Source organism: Marmota flaviventris, chromosome 10, assembly GCF_047511675.1.
Source record: "Marmota flaviventris isolate mMarFla1 chromosome 10, mMarFla1.hap1, whole genome shotgun sequence".
NCBI lineage: Eukaryota > Metazoa > Chordata > Mammalia > Rodentia > Sciuridae > Marmota > Marmota flaviventris.
Genome location: NC_092507.1, coordinates 80,005,728 through 80,027,601, shown reverse-complemented (window position 1 = coordinate 80,027,601; position 21,874 = coordinate 80,005,728). Strand labels below are relative to the sequence as shown.

The window sequence follows — 21,874 nt, the reverse complement described above, 5'->3', positions numbered from 1 at the left end:
AAGTTCCTGGGAATAACTTTGGTTGTCTCAACTTTATTCTCCCTGTCCAATCAGCCTTAGTGAAGGGGTGTGTGTATGTGTGTGTGTATGCATGTGTACACACATATACAGGGAGTTCCTTGTGGATGAAGCATGGCTGTCAGAGCCTACCCCCATAAATGGATATGGGGTAGGTCTCAGAGAAGTGGGAGAAGGCTGGAAGAACCTCCAGTAATATTCACCAACATCAATATTCTAAAAAGCTTTACCAAGTTTAAAGTTACTCAGGACAAGTGATGTAGATAGCATGGGGTTAACAAGTTACCTGGCCCTGCCCAAACTGGAGAACTGGACAAATCACTCACTATCCCAATCTGTTGTCCTACATTTGCAAGAGAGTAAAAAGAAAAAAGAAAAAAATTCTCTTTTTTCCTTTTGTCATGGCAGTATGGTAAATAGACATAACATAGTAGCTAAGCACCCTATTTTAACAAATAGCACAAGGTATTAATAATATTATGAAAATGACAGTTATTTTTTTATTGATGAGGTTTTGTTCTTACAGCTTGGCAAGAGTGTATCGAGATTTTCAAGAACTCCTCATGAATGCACCAGAAAGCCAGCACTTTGGCCAGATTTGGACAGAGCTCCGCACCTTGTCCCAGCTCATGGACACCCTGCGGAATCACCCTGAAAGAATTGCAGGTGAGCTGGGCTTCAGCGTTCTCAACGTTTGCTGGCCTCACACCTGCCTCACCCATCTAGGAGAAAGGGAGGAATTTGATAGAAAATGATACTGGAGGAGGCAGGAAGAGATGGGCTGCAAAGGCTGATGAGAATTGCCTTGTTGAAAATGCCTGTTTCTCTGCACCAGCCTAGAAGGTAGGAAGTTGGGCAGGAGGGCTCCAAGGGTCCCATTCCATGTGAATCCAGAGACAAAAAGAAAAACACTGAGAGAGATGGTGCTCTGAGAAACACAGGTTGAATCAAGGGCTAGACGCTGGGGAAGAGAGATTTGCTGAGTATGGTAAGGTGTGGAGTCCCAGGGTGACAGCAAACCAGAAACTGTGGCAATGCTAAGGAGCACTGAGGAGCAGTGGAGGTCACAGACCACATGTTTACCACGACATTAAAATGTACAATTGTACAATTTTCCCAGTGATATTTGGCATCCAGGCCCTGAGCCAGGGCAGGTGGAGAACTGGGTAATGGAGCTTGGGAAGAGGCACCAGAGGAGGTCAAGGAGGCAAGGAGGTTGAAGAAAGTGATTGTACTATATGCACCAGGCCCAGGCTGCAGAAGGATCCTTGAGAAGTCACAAGTACTGAGAGGAGCTGAGGGAAGGGGATAGAGAATCAGGGAATAAAGGTCTCGGTGCATTCCATGACCCTCTTTAAGTGACTGAGAACATGAGCAAGATGAAAGGATTGATAATTAGAGAGTGAAATATTCAACTTTAAGATTGTGAAGGCTGCCAGGCAGGATAGGTGAGAATACGAGCCCAAGGGTGACCGTGGGTCAAGTGCAGCAGAAGAAAGGTGCATGGTGATGGAAAGGCAAAGGGCAGGGAGGCCAGGCTGTGGCCACCATGCAGACACAGAGGTCGTACAGGAAGAGAGGAGGAGCTGGATACCCAGGTAGGAAGCAACAACAGGGAGGAGGGATGGAGGGGCTCCCTCGGGGGGTCTCTACTCCCCAGTGGAAAACAAGAAACAAACAAAAACCCAACAACAGTATCAAGAGGCTGCCTCTTCTCTTTCCACTTGAAGCCTTTCTTGCCCGTCATACCCCATTCCCCTTTGTCCACACCAGTGTCCTGAGCTTGGAGCCTGAGCTGAAAGTACAGAAACTCCAAGAAGGGTCCTCTACCCCATGACAACTGCACTATGGACAAATGACCTATCTCCTCCAATCCTAGACCAGGATTTCTCAACCTCAGCACCATTAAAATTGGGGGGCCAGATAATTCTTTGTTTGGAGAGGAATTGTGCTATGTATTGTGGAATGAGCACTGTCCCAGCTGTGACAACTAAATTTATCTACAGATATTGCCAAATATTCCCCAGGGACAAAATTGCCCAGCTCTACCTCCTCCACCCCTCATCCCCTGTTGAGAGCCACTGTCTGCACCAATCCCACAAAGCATCTGACACCCACCCTGGGCTACCTTTCCCCACCTTCTGTGCCTTCCCACTGAACTCTGTCCAGCTGCCTCCACAGTAGATACTGTGACTGTGTTGGTGATGACCACAGGCAAGAGGCTGGACCTCCAGCTGCTCCCAGAGAACCCAAGAATGGAGCATTATCCTGAGTGCCAAGTTAGAACATTTCCCACCAGCTCTACCTATGTTCCTTTTTTTGACCCATCTCCCCTTCAACACCCTATTATTTTTCTCATTAATACACAGGACGAGGAATACGCATTCAGGATATCCTGAAAGATGAAGAGACGCTGACCCTATTTCTTATTAAAAACATTGGCCTGTCCAGCTCAGTTGTCCACCTACTGGTCAACTCCCAAGTCCGTGTGGAACAGGTAAGTGGGTGTCCTTGGTCAGTGGTCTCTGGAGGGGAGGGGTAAGCACTATGCCTACTAAGGGAGACCTCTGCTTTTTCTATTCTTTCTTGCTTTTGTTAGACCACAATGCAAAGAAAAGACCACCAACTCCAATTGAAATCAAATTAAAGCAAGCTTATAATTCCAACTGGTCAGGGCTGTTCTCTCCCCGAAAACCACGGGAACAGAAGACAACCCTGCAGCCTTCTAGGAGTACAGCTTTATAGCACAGAAAGTTACACAAATGGGGGGGGGGGGGTAGGTGTTGAGAACTTACAGATAACAAAATTGTGACAAGCATAACACAAAAGTTAGTTAATAATTTAGCTGGTCCCGACATCAGAATTTATGAGGCATCATTGGGGCTTCAGAGAGGGTCGTTATCTGGCTAGGGAGAGCCAGAATTTATGAGGCGCCACTAAAGTTTTGGAGAGGGTTGTTATCTGGTCAGAAAAAGCCGGGCATGGGTGAGTTCAAGGCACGGGCAGGTATTCCAAGCAAATTTAGAAATCGCAGTAATTTATACTAAAGTCGAAATTAACTTTTCATGTCTTTGTGGCAAGATGGCTCCTGATCTTAAGAGGGAATTAGGCTAGGTTTATCACTTTTACATTCAGCATCCATGACTGATGCCCTATATTTGGAAAAATACCTGGGGGTCATTGAGATGACCAGATCTGAAGCACACATGACCTCACAAGATTTAAAGCTCAGCAGGTTTTCATAACTGGGAGGAAGCTAAGCCATCCTGAGGCTCAACCTCCCCTGTAGGGGCTAAGGAAACGGAGGTCTATTCATTCCCTAATTAAATATTTAGGGACCGTTGTAGGGACGTAGAATACAGTGTGAAGGAGGCAAGCAAAGCCCCTGGCTCAGAAGCTCACATTCCAGTGGGGTGATAGGAGGTAGTCAGACACAGAGACTCTGGCATGTGTCTCCAGCTTGTCAGGAGCTGTAGGGAGGGGACAGAAGGGGTATGGGAGGGAGAAGTTTAAGAGGGATGGTCAGGGAAGCACATTCTGAAAGGTATATTTGAGCAGCCCTCCTGAAGAGAAGGCAGTCTCTGAAATATCTTCAGCTCCTGCTGAGAATGGGCAGTGCAGTTTCTGTGGACTGAGGTCACTCTTCCTATGGTACAGAATCTGATGATGGCCACAGAAGGGCCAATCTCTGCTTTCCTGGGCTGCTCTCTTCCTAGTACCAGGCAACCTCTTCTACAGTCCTAGCACATTACTGATCTATACCTCTCCAAATTTGTTTCATGCATTTTAATAATTTCCTATGTCTAATATATTTTATATTTTTTGATATAAGTCAGAGTATCATTAGCCTTAAACTGTATACAAAGGCCTCGTATAGTACAAGAAGAGACTTACTGTCTTTAGTTGGCCGGAAAAATTGGCAAGAGTTACTTATTAGGCATGTCAAAGCCAATATTATTGAGTTCAAAAGGTATTATAGTAAATGGAAGCTTAATTTTTATCAAATGTATGATTGGCCTCTATAAAGGTATATAAGACATAAATAGATATCTTTTTAGAATAAGAATTATATATGTTGGGCTGGGGATGTGGCTCAAGCGGTAGCGCGCTTGCCTGGCATGCGTGCGGCCTGGGTTCGATCCTCAGCACCACATACAAACAAAGATGTTGTGTCTGCCGATAACTAAAAAATAAATATTAAAATTCTCTCTCTCTCTCTCTCTCTCTCTCTCTCTCTCTCTCTCTCTCTCCCCCTCTATCTTAAAAAAAAAAAAAAAAAAAGGCAATACTTCTGGGTGTCAGCCTAAAGAGGATTGCTTTAAAAAAAAAAAAAAAAAAAGAATTATATATGTTTAGTGAACATAAGAAAAAAATTTTATTTATTACTAATAATGAAAAATAAAATAGAACAGTGAATAGCTTTTCACTTCCCCATTCAGGAAAAAAATTATTATCATTAAATCTAATGATGATCTAATTATGGGGAATCAGTACTTTAAATATTGATGGGTAAAAGTAAATTGGTAGTATTGCTCAGGACAATGATTTAGTGGATTATTTAGAAAATTTTAAAATTTTACATGGCATTGACCCAGCAATGACATCTCAAGGGACTTACGCAAAAACAATCTTTATGTATACATATACATATATATATACATATATACAGTGTATATGATTTTATAAATTTTGAAAATACTAATATGATCCTATATTTATATAAAATATGAATATCTATGTGTATAGAAAACAGTTTAGAAGGCTATGAATTAGATGCCAACAGCAGTTAACTATGAACAGTAGAACCCTAAGAGATTCTTATGTATACTTAATTTTTGTAACATAAAATGTTTTAATCTTGAAATTAATTTTAGTTTTTCATTTGAATATCAGTCTATAAACTTTGGTATGTAATTCTTTGAGTCAATATAAACTATCCAAAATATGAAATGGACAAATTTAAGAGAATATTTAATCCCTTCTTGAGAGCAGATGTTAAAATATTTTTAAACATTATGTTACCCTTTAAATAAGCTAGTGTCTCTCAACTGTCTTTTAAAAATATAGCTAAGCTTACTTCTCAGTGTAATAATACATAAGTTTTACTTTATATAATTATAGAAGAATAATTCATATGATTAGATTTTTAATTATTTTGTTATTATTATGAGTTGGTAAGAGAACATTATAAAAACTAGTTTGTAGACCAATATTTTAGTAAAATATTCTCTTAAACCTTATATTTTAAGGATTGATATATTTAGGAAACAGAGATACAATTGATATAGAAGAATCAGTAATAATTATTATAGTTATATTGATGTTTTTAAATTAATTAATTTTAGCTTTCAAAGAGAAGTTTGAAACTTAGAACTCAAGATGGTATTTGAAAACATTAACATTCAATCAAAAATGTATGAATCTTAATTTCTTAAAAATTAGTCCTTTTTTAAATAATAAAATTTACTAGGCATAAGTAATTATTCTATTGGAATGAGAGTAGATTAATGCTTTAAGAAGTTCTTGTCATCTCAATGTATAGGTTAAAATTTTTGTTTATATAAGCATATGAATATTTGCTCTTAGGGAAAAGCCTCAAATATTTTTAATTGATTGTTTTATGTACTTATAACCAATTTAGCCACACACAAATCTTTTCTCTATTTACTCATTCTACATCACCTATTTAGACCTTCTGTATATAATCATACAAAGATTCCTCTATTGAGAAAATTCTTTTTCTTTCTATCATTAAAGCCTTCAAACATAAAGACTTTTTACCCAGAGATGTTTTCTTTCTTCCTTGTAGGATTCTCCAATTTTTCTTTTCTCTCTGTAGAAGCATTTCTTTCTTTCCTTCTAGACTTCTTCTTTATGGTTACATTTTGAAACAATTCCTGTAAATCTTTGAATCTAGATAAATTATTATATTTTAATAAGAAAAAATATTTCAATGGAAATGTAGCCAAAATTTTTGGACACCTTTGTACATAGAATTATATGTTTACCACTTTATGAAAACCTAAACAATAGTTTAGAGTTAAGATTACTTGATATTTGCATTTTAACTTTGTAAGTTACTAAGTATCTTTTGAAATAGGCATTTATATAATGAATTACATTTACCATGAATTAAATATTATTTTTCTTTGAAGAAGGGCATCAGATAATTGTATATAATAATATGAGTTATGTATTCCCTGTGGAAGGAAAATTATTAGAAGTAAATAGGCATCTGTTAATTACCCTATGAATTAAAGATTATATAGATTACTTAAGTAGCTGGAAAAATATGTATTAAGAAGTGAAGATATACTTTTTTAAATTTAATCAGCCACCTTAAATTGAACCTTATTAAGTCATGTGACTTAAAAGTATTTGGATTCATTTTATTTTAGTTTAAATATTATGAGTGAACTCTTTTTATCTATGCAAACTTTGACATTAATGAAGTTAAAATAGAATTTTTGTGCATATACATATTTAATCATTGTGTTTACATATTTAGAAATCATAAGAATAAAAATTTTGGCCATCATCAGAACGTTGAGATTAAACATTTTAGATTGCCGGCTTTTGTTCTCATAATGGTCAAAATTTACCTCTAGTATCTCTAAAAAAGAAAAAAAATGTGAGAAAACAAAAAATAATGTGTGAGAAAACGTAATAATTTTTTGCAACGCTTCCTTAATAGCACAGCTGTAGAGAGAATGGGAAATCAAGTTTCTTGGAGAAACCTGGTTAATGGGATTAGAAATTAGTTTATTCAACTCAGCATTCCGGAAAGAATTAAGAACAAGGCCACTATTAAAGACGCAGGAGTTCGTTGGCTTGCATTTTGTCTGTCAAGAAAATCCCTCGTCAACGAAAGAAAAACTTCTAGCTGGGTGTTTGCTTGTGAGAAATAGCAATGCTGTGAGATACAGGTTCCGCAATGCTGGAGGGCGGGCGGAAGTCCCGCCCTAGGGATGGGCGGGAGGGACCAAGAGGAAGCCAGAGGAAGGCCAGGAGGCGGGGCTTGAAGGGGTGCACCATGATGCTGCGGTCGCGTGGCCAGAGCTATTTTCCCATGTTACCCGAAATTCTACCTGAAGCTCTGGGGTCCCCACCCCTCGAGTGCCTCCCATGTTCGCCTATCTGAAGTTAAAATACCGGCGGCTTTTGTCAGGCTGGGAGCTATCTAAGCTATGACTGCCTTTTTCATGGGCCCGGTGAGCCGCCATTGCTGTCCCGGCCAACGAAGGGGCAAGCTCCCGTGTTTCTGGCCACCCTCAGCATCCTCCGGGTCAATGCCGTTGCTGCCGCCGCTGTTATGCGTCTGGCTTCCGCGGCCACCGCTCACATTGCTATTTGCCCTGTTTTGTTTGGTGCCATCAGCTTGTCTGCCTGCGCCTCCCGACTCTGTATCCCCTCTGCGGCACAGTCGCGAGGCTTTTTAGGTTGGTTCTCCCTGCCTTTTGCTGACTCCTTGCTGCAAACCTCAGCACTACTGGTGGGCGGCGGCGGCGTTTTGTCTCCTCTTTGGGTTAGCAGCCCAGCCCAGACAGAAGGCAGACGTTGTTGGCAGGGAGCAGTAGCTGTCTCTGCAACTATGGATAGATTTCTTCCTGTGTGTGGACAGGCCCACACAGCAAATAATTTCCAACCCAAAGGTGGGCTTTAGCTAGCAATGGACCAATCACCGGACAGGATAAATCAAAGTAGGTTGTGTTTGGTACCCAAGTTAGTTAGAGTTGCCATCCTTTTTGCAGGTACCAAAGAGACAGAGACACTGCTGGCCCACCTCATGTAGGTTACAGACCTTGCTGGAATCCGCAGTTAGAGCCTTCTGTCAGTCCCAGCATTCTAAATTTGCGTGATTAGAGTTCAGCTGGGTTACGCCTTTAAGTTAGATTGCTCTATCTTAGCGGTCTGTAAGGATGCAGTAGGAGGTGCTGCGGGGAATTTGCCCGCTCAGTTTAAATTGTTAGAGTACTACCGAAAGCAGAAGAAAATGCGTCTCCCCCCCCCCCCTCCATTTCTGTTTTCATAAGGATTTTGAGTAGATAGACCTTTTCTGGAAGAGATTTGCTTCGGTTTTATATCAGGGTATCAAAATGAACTTTCCCACCTCCCTGCTCTAGATTGCAGTGTACCATCAATTTCTTTGAGGTGGGTGTTGCTTAACTTAATTTCTATCTTCTGAATCTGTGGGTGATCAGACCCCATTTAACCAAGTCTCTGCTTACTTTGAATTCATTCCTGGGTCAGGTCCATGTTGAGCATCATCATAACGGGGCCACAGCCAGTGTCTCTTTGGGGGATTCTTCTTCCTGCTCAGGAGGATGTAAGCCACTCTAAAACTTAAAAGTCTCAAATAATTAGTGAATAACAAAACACAAATGGCCAAAATATATTTACAAAAGCGAAGCTCCTCATAGATCTAGTCCACATGAGTGCTGGAACTAGACATAGAAAAGATGGCTCAGGTGGTTTATTTAAGGGGTTATATCAAAGCCAGGGATAAGGTTTCAAGGACCAAGTCTTGTTTTGTGGTGTTTTGCAGTCAGCAGGTTGATTGGCATCTTCTCACATCACACCCATCTCAGGTGCTGTGTGGACCATGGCAGAGCCTGATAGAAATTCACAATGTCCCTGAGCAATTGACCAGAGGAAATATCCACTGGTCCTTCCCAGACACCAGATGTTTCTATCCGCTAGGCTTCCATGTGTGGCGACGCACTTGCAACCCAGGTATGGCTTTTGACAGTACCTGATACAGTGAAGATTTAATAAGCACTAACAGCCTTTCCTAGCTCTACTTAACTATCCCTCCTCTGTGTGCTGGTTTCACTGTGTTTAATCTGGCATTTCTGCTATTTAGATGCCTGTATAGCTAGTTGGAGAGCCTCTAATAGGCGGGAATTGGCCTTATTCATCCCATTCACTCTTCTGGTCGCTGCACAGTAAGAAGCCAGTGAGTGGGCATTGAGAGAGAGTGACCAATGAGTGGGACCTTCATGGTGTCCCAGTTTTCTCCCTGGCTGGCTATGTGAGTTTCTCAAGTCACTTGATTCGTCTTCCATCACTTCCTCCTTGGGAATATGAGAGGCTTGGACAAAATGAGTTGATTGATACCCTCCATCTTGGAATGTTTTAGCCTCTAGAATTAGAGATGAGAGAGGTGGGTGTGGGCAAAGCAGGAAGGCTCTGTGGGCACACGCAGCCTTGTACTAGGTGAGGGAGTACAGAGCTGATCCACCATCAGCAGTGACTTGTACCTTGTGTAGGGACCAGGCTTTTCCAGGTGGGGTCTGACTGTCCCTATGCAGCAGGTGGCAAAGCTGGACCTGCTCTGCCAGAGAACCATGTAACTGGAAGCCATGAGGAGAACGCAGTGCCCAGACAATCTTATTCGTTCATGACTCTCAAGGTCTTGTTCACTGCAGTGGATCCAGGACTCCAAGAGGCCAGGCACTGTGCTGGGTGGCCAAGGCCTCTGACCATGGTTGATGCCCTTCCCTTGGCCCTTTAGCCTCTGGAGGCCAACATGGGCATGATGTTTCAGGAGTCACTGTCCATGGTGGGGGTTGTGAGATACACAGGCCTTGGGGGTCACGGATCCAAAAATGGATAACTAGTTAAATCAGATAAATGATTTAAAAAAAAAAGAACTCAAGCATAATTACATTCCATTTAGACCCTATTTGGGACACACTTACACTAAAATTATTTATTATTCACCCAAAATTCAAATTTCACTGGGCATCTGGTGTTTTTATGTGATAGATTTAGGGAGAACCACCACAAGTGTCTTCTCACGACTCCTCGGGGGAGGTCTCTATGGCACCTTGGCATCATGTGCAGAGAAGGGGATCTCTTACATTTTAAAAATTTCTCTAGTAAAGTGAGGCTTGGGGGGGAATGTCTGGATTTTCTATTGCTTCTGAAATAAAGCACCACAAATTTAGTGGTTTTAAAACAACACCAAAATATTTTCTTATGTTTCTGGAGGAGAGAAATATGAGGGTCAAGGAACCAGGAGGTCTACATCCTGTACCGGGCATCTAAAGGAAAATCTGTTTTCTTACCTTTTCCAGCATCTAGACACTGTCCATGTTCCTTGGCTTGTGGTCCCCCTCAATCTGCAAGGCCAGCAGTGGCCCACCAAACCTATCTCACATTCTTCTGACACTGTTTCTTCTATCTCCTTCCATGTTTCAAGGATTATATTGGACCCAACCAGATAAATCAAAATAACCTGCTGATCTAGTTAGGTAGCTAATTAGCAAACTTAATCCATCAGCAATCTTAATTCCCTTTGTATTAGAATATAATATATTCACTGGTCCCTTTGATTAGAATGTGGGCATCTTTGAGTGGGGGGGTGCAGTGATTTCCTACCACCAGGAGAGTTCAGTGTTGCCTCTCTCCCCTGCAGTTTGCTCACGGAGTCCCAGACCTGGTGCTGAAGGACATCGCCTGCAATGAAGCCCTCCTGGAGCGCTTCATCATATTTGGCCAGCGTCATGGGGCATGGGCTGTGCGTGACGCCCTGTGTTCCCTCTCCCAGGGCACCCTACAGTGGATAGAAGACACTCTGTATGCCAATGTGGACTTCTTCAAGCTCTTCCATGTGGTAAGGGAAGGGTGATTCCTGGGACAGGCAGCATCTGGGACTCAGCATCCCCTCTGAGCATGGGACCCTTAGTGAGATCAGAGTGCTGGGCAGCCCACTGGGGCACACCAACATGAATTGACACTGGTGGAGGTGTGAACTCAGTGTTCAGAACAAGCCTGGAAGAAGCTCCAAGCTCCAGAGGCCCAAGAAATCTTGACCAATATGATTTTTAGAACATTGGCTTAGTGACCCAGGAGTCATAGGAGCTTCAGCATTAGGTGTGTGTTTATTCCAAATGTGGGCTGAGTGCTCCCCAACACCTGTAGCAATGTGGTTAAGAAAGAAGCCAGGTTTGGTGTTGCACACCTGTAATCTCAGCGACTCAGGAGACTGAGACAGGAGGATCACCAGTTCAAAGCCAGCCTTAGCAACGTAGTGAGGCAACTTAACAAGATCCTGCCATGGCTGGGGATACGGCTCAGTGGTTAAGTATTCCTGGGTTCAGTCTGTGGTACCAAAAAAAAAAAAGTGGGCATGGTGGCAACACACAGCAGCTCAGGAGGCTGAGGTAGGAGGATTCTGAGTTCAAAGGCAGCCTCAGCAATTTAGTGAGGTGCTAAGCAACTCAGTGAGACCCTGTCTCTAAGTAAAATACAAAAAAGTCTGGGGATGTGGCTCAGTGGTCGAGTGCCCCTGAGTTCAATCTCTGGTACCCCCCCCCCCAAAAAAAAAAGAAAGAAGAAGGCCTGGTTTGACTTCTGTGGTTGTGGGCAAGATATTGAACCTTTCTTAGCCCTATTATTCATCTATATAAGTATAATACTTTATAAATTTATAGAAAAAGATACTCTGACACCAGTGCTAGACCCTTTTCTTAGGGAATGTTAAGTTCCCACAGGACACACAGAGGCCACTGAAGCCAACTGCAGGTTAGGAGCTTCTGCATTAAAATTTCTTTACTACCTACTATTAATATGTATCTTTTCCTAAAAGGTCTCAATATAGCTACAGAGTCTTCCTTAATTCTCTTTATAAAGTTGTCAGCATCCCCCCTGAGCATGGGACCCTTAGTGAGATCAGAGTGCTGGACAGCCCACTGGGGCACACCAACATTTGCCAGTGGCCTGGAGACTGTTTCCTGGCTCTGGGCTGACAGCTAACTTGCTGTCATTCAAAGGGGATTCCATCCCCCATTTGTAAAATTGAGACAATAAGACCTGCTCTACACATGTACGAGATTCACATTAGGGAAGAGATGGAAAAATACTTTGAAACCAAAACCATTTTGTTCTTATCAAAGCAAGAATGTCCCCACTTTCCTGAGGGCCCCTTGGCTCCTTTCTATGGTCCTCTCAGACTAGGGGGTGGTCTCTCTCATGGAGTGACCTTAAACTGACTCTAGATTCCAAGCTCAGTTTTGCTTTCATCATCCACAGATACCAGGACAGAAGACCCTGTGGAGAGAAAAAGGCCTAGTTTCTTGTTGAGCCAAAAGAGTCCCATCACTTGTCTATACACATACCACAGAGCCCACCCTCTGGTTCAGACACTATTCCTCCAGAGTGGGAAGACAACATGTCTCAGTGACCTCCTCCAGTAGAGACAGTTTGGGCATGTCCCCCACCCTCCCAGTGACTGAGTCAGAATTCTCCACTCATGACGCATTTCCTAGTACTCAGGGCACCCCTTCTGATTGCCCCATCACTACTGAGGCAGCTTCCTCTCTTCTCATCTGATGCTTAACAACTGTCAGGTTGCAACAAACATGCTTCAGAGCCACATTCTCCCAGTTGCCCAGCAACAACTTCCCTCCTGGATAAATCTGGGCTTCCTGCAGCAGCAGCCTAGAGCTTAACCCAGCAGCCCAGCACTCTGTCTTCAGCTGTCTGCTCTTTACCTCTTGTCTGGGTGTTTTCAAGACAACCACCCATCCCCAGCTCTAGAACCTTCCAGAAACTATGTCATCATATATAGACACTTTTAACTTGAGGCTACCTAATTACCTTTGTATTAGGTATATCCTCAACTTAGAAATTAATACTGCTTTTAGATTATCTTTGAATCAGAGAAAGTAAATCAAACAAAAAAATTCAACTCCTAAGATGTTCTTTCTATGTGCTGATGGTGTTGCATCTGATCCAAAGCATCAGCAAATGCCAAGACTTTTTAGGAGCTTATATGATTTATTCTGCATATGTAAAAAATATTACACAACCCCAAAGAAGAGGCATTTTTTAGTTTCTGAAGAACCAAAACAGAGGCTTCATGGAGACAAAAATCCTCTTGTTACCTGTGAGGGCCTCGTATCAATTTCTTCATACAAGATCAAGGTTCAGGGACTATTCAAACCAACTGCAGTTGATGGAGACTATGCCTTCCACAGCCCTATTTGTATATCCCATCTTCCATAAGAGGTCTAATAAGACCTTGACCTTGGGTTGGCAGTACTGAGCTCAGTGGGGACAAGGAAAGATTGTTATTTGGAAAATTCACAGAACTTGTTGGTGTAGGAAGTTGGGGGGGGGGGGGTGATGATATTTGCCATTTTGGTCTATAGCCTTTTATCCAGAAATGTTTCCACATTGTCATTTAAATGAACTTGCAGTCTCTTCTGGTGTTTTTTTTTTTTTTTGACTCTTTTGGCAGGAACAATTCTTATAAATTTAAATAGATAATAATGGAAGGAATTAAAAGGAGAAGAGAGCTCTGGGAAAGTTATTTTATAATATGTAGCAATCCCAGCCAGAACACTGGTAAACAAGTACAAGTAGAAGGCTCTTGGGGTTTGATACCCTTCTGAGATGTAAGTGGTATTTCAAATGAAGAGTGAGTATGAAACTCTCATTATTTACCATCTCCACTGAAATGAACTGGGAAGACAATTGCAGCCAGTGTTCCAGGCACATAGCTAGAGCTTAGTAAATATTTGATTAATGAATATTATTAAACAGTTGACAAGGTCAAAAAGAAAGCATTAGCTGTGTGTGATAGAACATGCCTGTAATCCCAGGGGCTCAGGAGGCTGAGGCAAGAAGATCACAGGTTCAAAGACAGCCTCAGCAACCTAGCAAGGCTGCAAGCAGTCTAGTGAGACTATTTCAGATTTTTAAAAATAAAAATAAAAAAGGCTGGGGATGTGGCCCAGAATTTAATTGCCCCTGGGTTCAATCCCTGGTACCAAAAAAAAAAAAAAAAAAAAAAGGAAGTGTTAACTAGACACAAAAATGCATCTTGAGCTGTGCCCGCTCCCCCATCCACTCTCCCCCTAATTCCTGGACTTGTTCTTATCTGGCTCTCTCTAGTCTCACTCTCTTGTTGGCTCTCTTCACATTTTTCTCTCCACCTAGAATTCCTGGCTCTCCCCTTCAGTCCACAGACACTGCCCTCACCTCACAATTATCAGTTTGTCTCAGCTTAAATGTCACCTTCATGTCCTTAGGTGCAACCGACTGCTGCCTCCCTGAAAGACACCATCACACCTAGTAGAGATACTTCTCATGGAAGCTCTCATCTCAATAGATTCTGTCTCTTTTCTACTAGATCATTGTTTATTTATTCATGAATACAACACATATTCATTGAGGACTTACTGTGTACATGCTCTGAAGATGAAAACAAAATAAATCCATTCCTACACTTACTGAGCCTACAGTTTAGCTGGAAGACAGATACATTAAAAAATAATAGCAAACTGATAAAAAAGTGATAAATAAATGTGGTAAGAATTAATTATAGGAGCAGCTAGGAGGAGCACCTTATCCATGGGGAAGGAGGCAGGAAGCAGAGGGTGATGAGGGAAGGCCTTCTGGATGAGGAGAAGTGGTTTCAGATAAGTTGATTCTTGCCAGTTGAGGTGGAGTGAGGATGGGTGGGGGTGGCTGTTTAATCCCTTGGTCCCAGAGTATTAGGTATAGTGCCTTATGGCCATAAGCTTTGCAGAAACCTACAAAAAATGTTTGAGACTTGAAATTAAAAGAAAAATTGGCTCCAAAATACAAAGAAAAAGCTTTAGAATTAAATTTAATAAATATCAAATTGTATGTTTATCTCATTCACAGTCCAGTTGTGCTAAGTTGTGGGAAAGCCAAAAAAAAGTACCCAGAGACAGTATGGGAGACTTGTGGTTTATTAGGTTAAGCTAACGAGATCAGTGACTGCACCAAGAAGAATTCAGTGGCAAAAGGTGAACAGCTTCTATTCCCTCACAATGTATAGCCAAGCAATGACTCACAGTGTTCTGTCCACTGTGACTGGTTGAGTGACATGTATTCTTTCCAAAGTGCCCTCAGTTCCATGCCTGTCCCCACTCTGAAAGGGGTTTGTATCTTGAGTGGCAGAAGCAGTGACATCACCAGCATTAGCTTCCTTAGTTTGCTTATAGGAACAGCATCACAGGGAGCAACTGTCCTGTTGTACGTGCAGAAAGTAACTTCTACAGTTCCCAGTGTGCCTAGAGAAAGCCAATGTCCTCCAAGATAATATGTATCTGGACTTCCCATCCCACGCTTGATCTCATTGTTCCCTTATTTTGGCTAGATTTGGGGAAAGAAAAATAGAGCATCCAGGGACATGGTATTTTATTGTCCTCCTTTGCTTTAGGGAACAATACATTGTTTAAGAAAGGTAATGTTACTTAACTTTATTGTTAAATTTGGTACTCATTAAATGTGAAATTCAAAATTCAGTTTATAATTCAGGTTTTCCCACTTTACACACATTCCCAAGTATTTATAATGACTGCTGAGAAATCATAACAGATTCACTCACTAAATGAGTTATGGGATGCCATATAATTTCAAAAACAATATTTGGAGCCTTAAAAAACTGTGTGTATATGCAAATATGTTGATAAAAAGAGATGTGAATAGATAGAGACATTGGTGCTTTCCAATATGCTGACTTGGATGTAGGACAGAATTTTAAGCTTATATTGTGCCCATGGCCTTGCACTCAGGATGTTCCCTCCCAGTGAAAGAGAGGATGGGTTAAAGACGTACACACAGGCAAAACATAGTCATGAACAGTCTCTGGCTCACAGTCAAGTGAGAAGGGCAGACAACAAACTTAGAAAGAAGAGGGAGTAACTGAAAGAACAGGAACTTGTGACTGATTTAATGTCCAACCTGCTTGGACACATGAGTGTGATGATTCCTTTATTTCTCTGCCTCTGGATTCCTGGCCCCTCCTGGCCCTCCCATCCTTTAGGACTGCTGGGTTTCTGTTCACGACTAAAAGGCTCAGGGGTCGCTCCAGGTAAACTGGGATAACTGGGCTTCACAAAGTAACCACACAAGAGACACAAATACCTTTTTCTTTGGGGTCGCTGTGAGGGCTCCTCTGACCTTAAGGGTCTGCAGAAAGAGAGAGAGAGAGTATGCGCTGACCCCTTTTATTGAGGAGAAGCTATTCAGATGAGGCAAGGGGTCAAGTTTCAGGGGGCTGAGTCTGTCTTCTGATGTCCACTGTCAGCAGGTTGACTGACATCTAGATAGGCCAACCCAAGGGCACAGTAAGAGAAGGGTACACACACAAGGCACTTCCATGGAACATTCTATCCTAAACAGGGCAAGGGGTAATATTACAAAGGAACAGGTGAGCATAGCTCCACCCATGGGGCTGTAGGAAGACATGCCCAGGCACGAAGACACAGTCACTTGAACCCTAGAAGAGCGGGGCAGTCTAGCAGCATGGGTGCCTGATGCTACATCTCCCAGCAGGGGAGTTAACTCCGTCATGTGCGAGGTTGGTCTCCCACATAGGACCTTTTTTTTTTTTTCTCTGCAGAACTTCTTTGGACTGTGGTCATTGAGTCCAACTTCCTCCTAGCATAGTCGTTAACATGTCCCTTGGCTCCCCTCTTTGCAATCTGAGGGCTCATCTGCCCCACACTCAGACCCAGCACCAACTCCTAGATTCCCAAGCTAGAGGTTTGGGCAATGGGATGGGATGGTGAAGAATCAGTGCTGACTTCTGGGAAGAAGTTAGTGCCAGCAGGAATGAAAACTGGTTTGGGAAAGACAATGTGATCAGTATGGGATGTGTTGGATCCCAATGACCAGCAGGCAGTGGATACATAAGGCCAAGGCTATGGGGAGAAGTCTGGGCTGGAGGAGCAGGTTTAGAAGTTGTCAATAAAAAGGTGGCAGATTCAATAATAAAGGTAATAAGACTACTCATTCTTAAGTAGGGAGATAGTGCAGTGTGAGGGTTGCAGGTCCTCAGGGAACTTGGCTGATAGTGGGAAGATGAAGGCAGAGGAGTTCATAGGAAAGGCCAAGGAGGAGCAAAAAAAGCAGTCAAGAACAGTGTCACAGATGGCAATGTGATCAAAAGTGTCAAGAAAAGCAGAGGCCTCAACAGACTAAAAGCAAAAATAGGGCAGGTGAGGCAGGAAGATCGCAAGTTTGAGGCCAGCTTCAGCAATTTAGCAGACCCTGTCTCAAAAATAAAAAGGATTAGAGATGTGGCCCAGTGTAAAGTACCCCTGGGTTCATTTGCCAGTACCAAAAAAAAGAAGCAAAAATATTCAGTGGACTTAAACCCCAGGAGGAAATTGGGGGTTCTGTTAAAGCCTCTTGGTAGAATGGTGAAGGTAAGGATAGAGAGGTGTTGCTAAGGAAGTGAAGTCACCAAGTATGGCTTATGCTTCCAAGGAATGTGGAAAGAACAGGTTGAGGAGGAAGAGTGTGGCTACAGAGGGATAAGGGATTAGAAAACGATTCTTTGCCATTTGAGAAGCAAGAGCATATTGGCAGTGTGGTCCCAGTGGTGGGAAGGCTGAGGGTACATGAGCAACGTTCTTGAAGTGAAGCTCCATGAAGAGAGGCTTTTGTTTTGTTCATTACTATGTCCCCAACACCTGCACACAGCAGACACTGAATTTGTATTTGTCAAATGTGTGATCACATCAGTTCAAAAGTGTAATCGGCTCAAACAAAATACTGGAAAAAATGAATTTTGTTTCCATTTCCAAGCACAGTCCTGTGGTGGGTAACCCAGGAGTGACATGGAAGCTCCAGAGACTTCCTCAGGAACCAGGCTCCTCTGCATTTCCTTCAGGTACCTGGAGCTCTCACACTATCTGCTGCACCTCTCCTAGTCCATCCCATGTTCCAGGCAGGGCGAAGGCGAGGGCACACCTTTAACACACCATCCTGTTACAGTGTATTAATCAGAATTGTGCCTCATGCCCACCTGTACACAAGGGAGTCTGGGAAATAGAGTTTTTAGCCAGGCATTATCACCTTTAGCAGAATTGGGTAAACAGGCATCCATCTCTCACAGTGATAGAGCCTCGGCACTCAGTGCTGAGCAATATTTATGGAATAGACAGATGAGAACTTTATTCTTGTGGTCTTGCTTATGGTTCATGTCAGTGGTCTGCTTTTCATTGCTGTGACCAAAATACCTGACAGGAACAACTTAGAGAAGGAAAGATTTATTTTAAAGCAAAGTTTCAGAGGTTTCAGTGCAGAGCTGGCTGGCTCAATTGCTTTGGGCCTGAAGTGAGGCAGAACATCATGGTGGAAGGGCCTGCCCAGCTTATGGTAACTGGGAGCAGAGAGAAAGAGAGAGTGGGCCAGCTGCAAGAAAAATCTTTGCAGGTCACATCTACAGTGACCTATCCTCCAACTAGGTCTCACTTCCTACAGTTTCCTCCACCTCCCAATAGTCCATGAGCAATGATGGATTAATCCATCATAAAATTAGAGCTTTCATGACCCAATAATTTTCTTAAAAACGCACCTCTGTACACTGCAACTTTGGAGACCAATCCTTCAAGTACTCAAATCTTTGGGGAACATTCCAGATCCAAACCATAGCAATGTCTTTGATTTTTCAGGACTCTTAGATAACTCTTAGATTCCTCTCTGAAAATGCAGCAGAAGCCTTGCTGTGGTCTGAATGTGCTCCCCAAATTCCTGTGTTGAATTCTCATCCCCAAGATGATGGTATTAGGAGGTTGGGCCTTTGGGAAGCAATGAGGTCAGGACTGGGATTAGTATCCTAGTAAAAGAGACCCCAGAAAGCCAGCTTGCCTCTTCTACCACAATAAGACCTAGAAAGAACCAGAAAATAGGCCCTCACCAGACACCAAAACTGCCAGAACCATACTTCGGGACTTCCTAGTCTCCAGAACCATAAGAAACAGACTTCTGTAGTTTGTAGGCTATCCCATTTGTAGGATGTTGTTACAACATCTGGAATGGAAAAAAAGAGTGCTGATTTTATATTCCTGGAATGAGCAGGTAGTCTTTGGAGAAAGAAAGAACACCATCTGGGACAGGGTATTCTACCGACCCTAGCATGGAAGTTAATATGGTTACTAACTGTGGTCAAAATGTGCAGGTCTGTGGAACTCTCAACCAGGAGAAAGGCATAATAAAGTTAAGAGCCTGGTGCTTCTGAAACAATCTGCACCACATTTTTCACAGTGATTGCTCTTGGGTAAAGAGTAGGACAGATAGTAGGGCGAGCTATACCCTGTACTTCATGTAAGTAAGTAGCTATTACTTTTGTTATCTTAAAGATGAAAAAAAGGCCTAAGTGTTCCATATCAGAGTCAGAACTACCTGGTGCACGTCTGCAATCCTAGTAGCTTGGGAGGCTAAGCCAGGAGGATCCCAAATTCAAAGCCAGCCCCAGAAAATTAGTGAGGCCCTGGGCAATAATTTAATTATTCTCTTGAATTATTAAAAGTGAATAATTATGAACTTCCAGGAAGTCATTACTACTTCTTCACTATATCTCTTTATAATAGAACATCAACATAAGGGAGTTTGACTTAAAGATGAAATACTAAAATTTATTTACTCTTTCTTTAAAAGCAACTTAAAAGTAGACATGTTGCTGAACACTTCTTTAATCTGACATAGGTGAGTGTATCATAGTCTCTAAGGCAAACTTCATTCCACCTCCTAGCATATGGGATTTATGATTCACAAATTTCTCCTGAGCTGCTACATAAAAATGTGATGGATAAGAAACTTAAGCAATACAAAAATAAAAATTTAAAATCCTGGGCTGGGCTTGTAACTCAGTGGGCTTGCCTAGAATGTGTGAGGCACTGGGTTTGATTCTTAGCACCTCATAAACATAAATAAAATAAAGGTTCATCTACAACTAAAAAATAAAAGTAAAAATTATTTTTTAAAAAAGTAAGATTCTTGTCCTTAAGAAACATACCATTTCACAGACTACAGGTATGAAAACAATTATAATAAATTTGTTTTTTGCTCTAATAAGAGCATTCACTTATTTATCATATTATTTGAGTAACTACTGTGAGCCGAACACACAGACACAGTTCCTTTCTACATGAGGCTTAGAGTCTTGCAAGAGAGACAGATGAGAGGTAAACAAAAGAATAATCACCACTGCTGAATAAAGTAAGGAGGAAAATCAACAAGTCACCTTCAGGGAACCTATAGGACAAGGTGCAAAGAGACATGGAAAAGAGACATCTAAAGCTACCTGGGGGACAACTGTCTTTCCCATAGTTAGTTGTGTTAGGAATGAGACTTGAAAGAATAGGAGTCTGCCAGGCAAAGGAAGAAGGGAAATGGAGTACAGAACCCAGGGATATGCAAAAGACAGATATGTGAGGAGAGGCAGAAGTCTGGCCTAGTGGAGGAGAGGCAGGTAAGAGGGCTGGAGAGCCAGGCATAGTGGTGCACGTCTGCAATCCTAGCAGCTCGGGAGGCTAAGGCAGGAGGATCCCAAATTCAAAGCCAGCCCCAGAAAATTAGTGAGGCCCTAAGCAACTCAGTAAGACCTGACTCAAAATAAAACAAAAAGGGCTGAAGATGTGGCTTAATGGTTAAGTACCCCTGGGTTTAATTCCCAGTACAAGAAGACTAGAGAGGCCATGTGTATCCAGCACTGTTACTGACCTTCTCTCCTGGGGAAAGAAGAGAGCCATGGAAGATTTCTGATCAGTGCAAGTAGCACAATTAGATAGGCCTCTTAGGTAACTCAGTCTACAATGTGGAAGATACATGGGAAGGAAGGAGACTAGATGCAAGGGAACCAGCAAGAAGGTTATTCTTTTTTTTTTTCCTTAAATTTTTTTAGTTGTCAATGAACCTTTATTTTACTTATTTATATGTGGTGCTCTGAATTGAACCCAGTGCCTCACACATGCCAGGCAAGCATTCTGCCTCTGAGCCACAACCCCAGCCCCCAAGACGGTTATTCTGATGGAGTATTCTAGAGGAGAAATTAACAAAAGCAGTCTTAGTGGGGAAGGAAAAAATATGTAAGATAGGGAAAGTATTTACTTATTCATTTATTCAATAATTTATTCATTAAATTATCCATTTATTCAATAATTTATTTTTGCCTGGGAAAACTTTTTTCTTATTATCTGAACATTTTATTTCTAGAAATAAGTATAAAAATAGAGTGAATGATATAACGAAGCCCATGTACCCATCACCCAGCATCAAGTATTATCAACATTTGGCTTAGTTCTTATTTTGATGGTTCTCTCCCTTTTTTTTAACCCCTAAACTTTTTTGCAATAAATCATAGACAACATACCATTTCACCAGTACATGCTTTGTAATTATCTTTAGCAGAGACGGTCGTATTTGTCTTAACAAAACTGCAATGCTAGGATCACACCCAACAAAATTTAATAATTCCTCAGTGTTGTCCAGTGTGTGGTCCGTGTCCACTTACTCCATTATTACACCTGGATTGTCCATATCAGAATGAAAAAAACACACATGACACTATATTTATAGGTCCCTTCCATCCTTTTATATATCTAATAATCTAGGAAGATAGTCAGGAGAGAGGGTCCCCAGGACTTGTGATAACTTTCCATCATCACATATTTTTACCTGTTTGCTTAGTCCCTTCCTACTCACTTCACTCAGCCCTTACAGGAAAAATAGGATCTAAAGTGCTCTTCCCAGATACACTGAAGGTATTTTCAAGGAATTTAAAAAGAAGTCCTGGCAAGACCAATGCATAGGCCCTGTGCTCAGGGTAAAGATGCTTCTCAGTGGTGTGGCAGCAATGGCAGCTTTGCAGCTGCTTCCTCTGGAATATTCCTCCCCTGTCAGGTCTGTTTTACATTTTTCATGCATAACAAATTCTTTTATTTTATAGTTAGAAAATAAGCCTGAAATGCTAATGTCTGCTGAGTGTACCTAAATTTATTTCATGGTTTCAGGATCAGAGAGAATACTAGGGCTCTTGCACCTATAGCAGGGAGAAAAGGGGACAAGATATAGGGCTAAAAATGAG

At 41.9% G+C, this 21,874-nt stretch overlaps 1 protein-coding gene across 1 annotated transcript in view; it reads left to right on the top strand.

Annotated features, from left to right (window-relative positions):
* Abca4 (ATP binding cassette subfamily A member 4) overlaps nt 1-21,874 on the top strand; it is a 157,365-nt gene that overhangs the window by 10,497 nt on the left and 124,994 nt on the right. Inside the window, exons 4-6 of the mRNA XM_071618614.1 lie at nt 545-684; nt 2,388-2,515; nt 10,439-10,636. Of these exons, the coding sequence (XP_071474715.1) occupies nt 545-684; nt 2,388-2,515; nt 10,439-10,636 (466 nt within the window). The remainder of the gene's footprint in view (nt 1-544; nt 685-2,387; nt 2,516-10,438; nt 10,637-21,874) is intronic.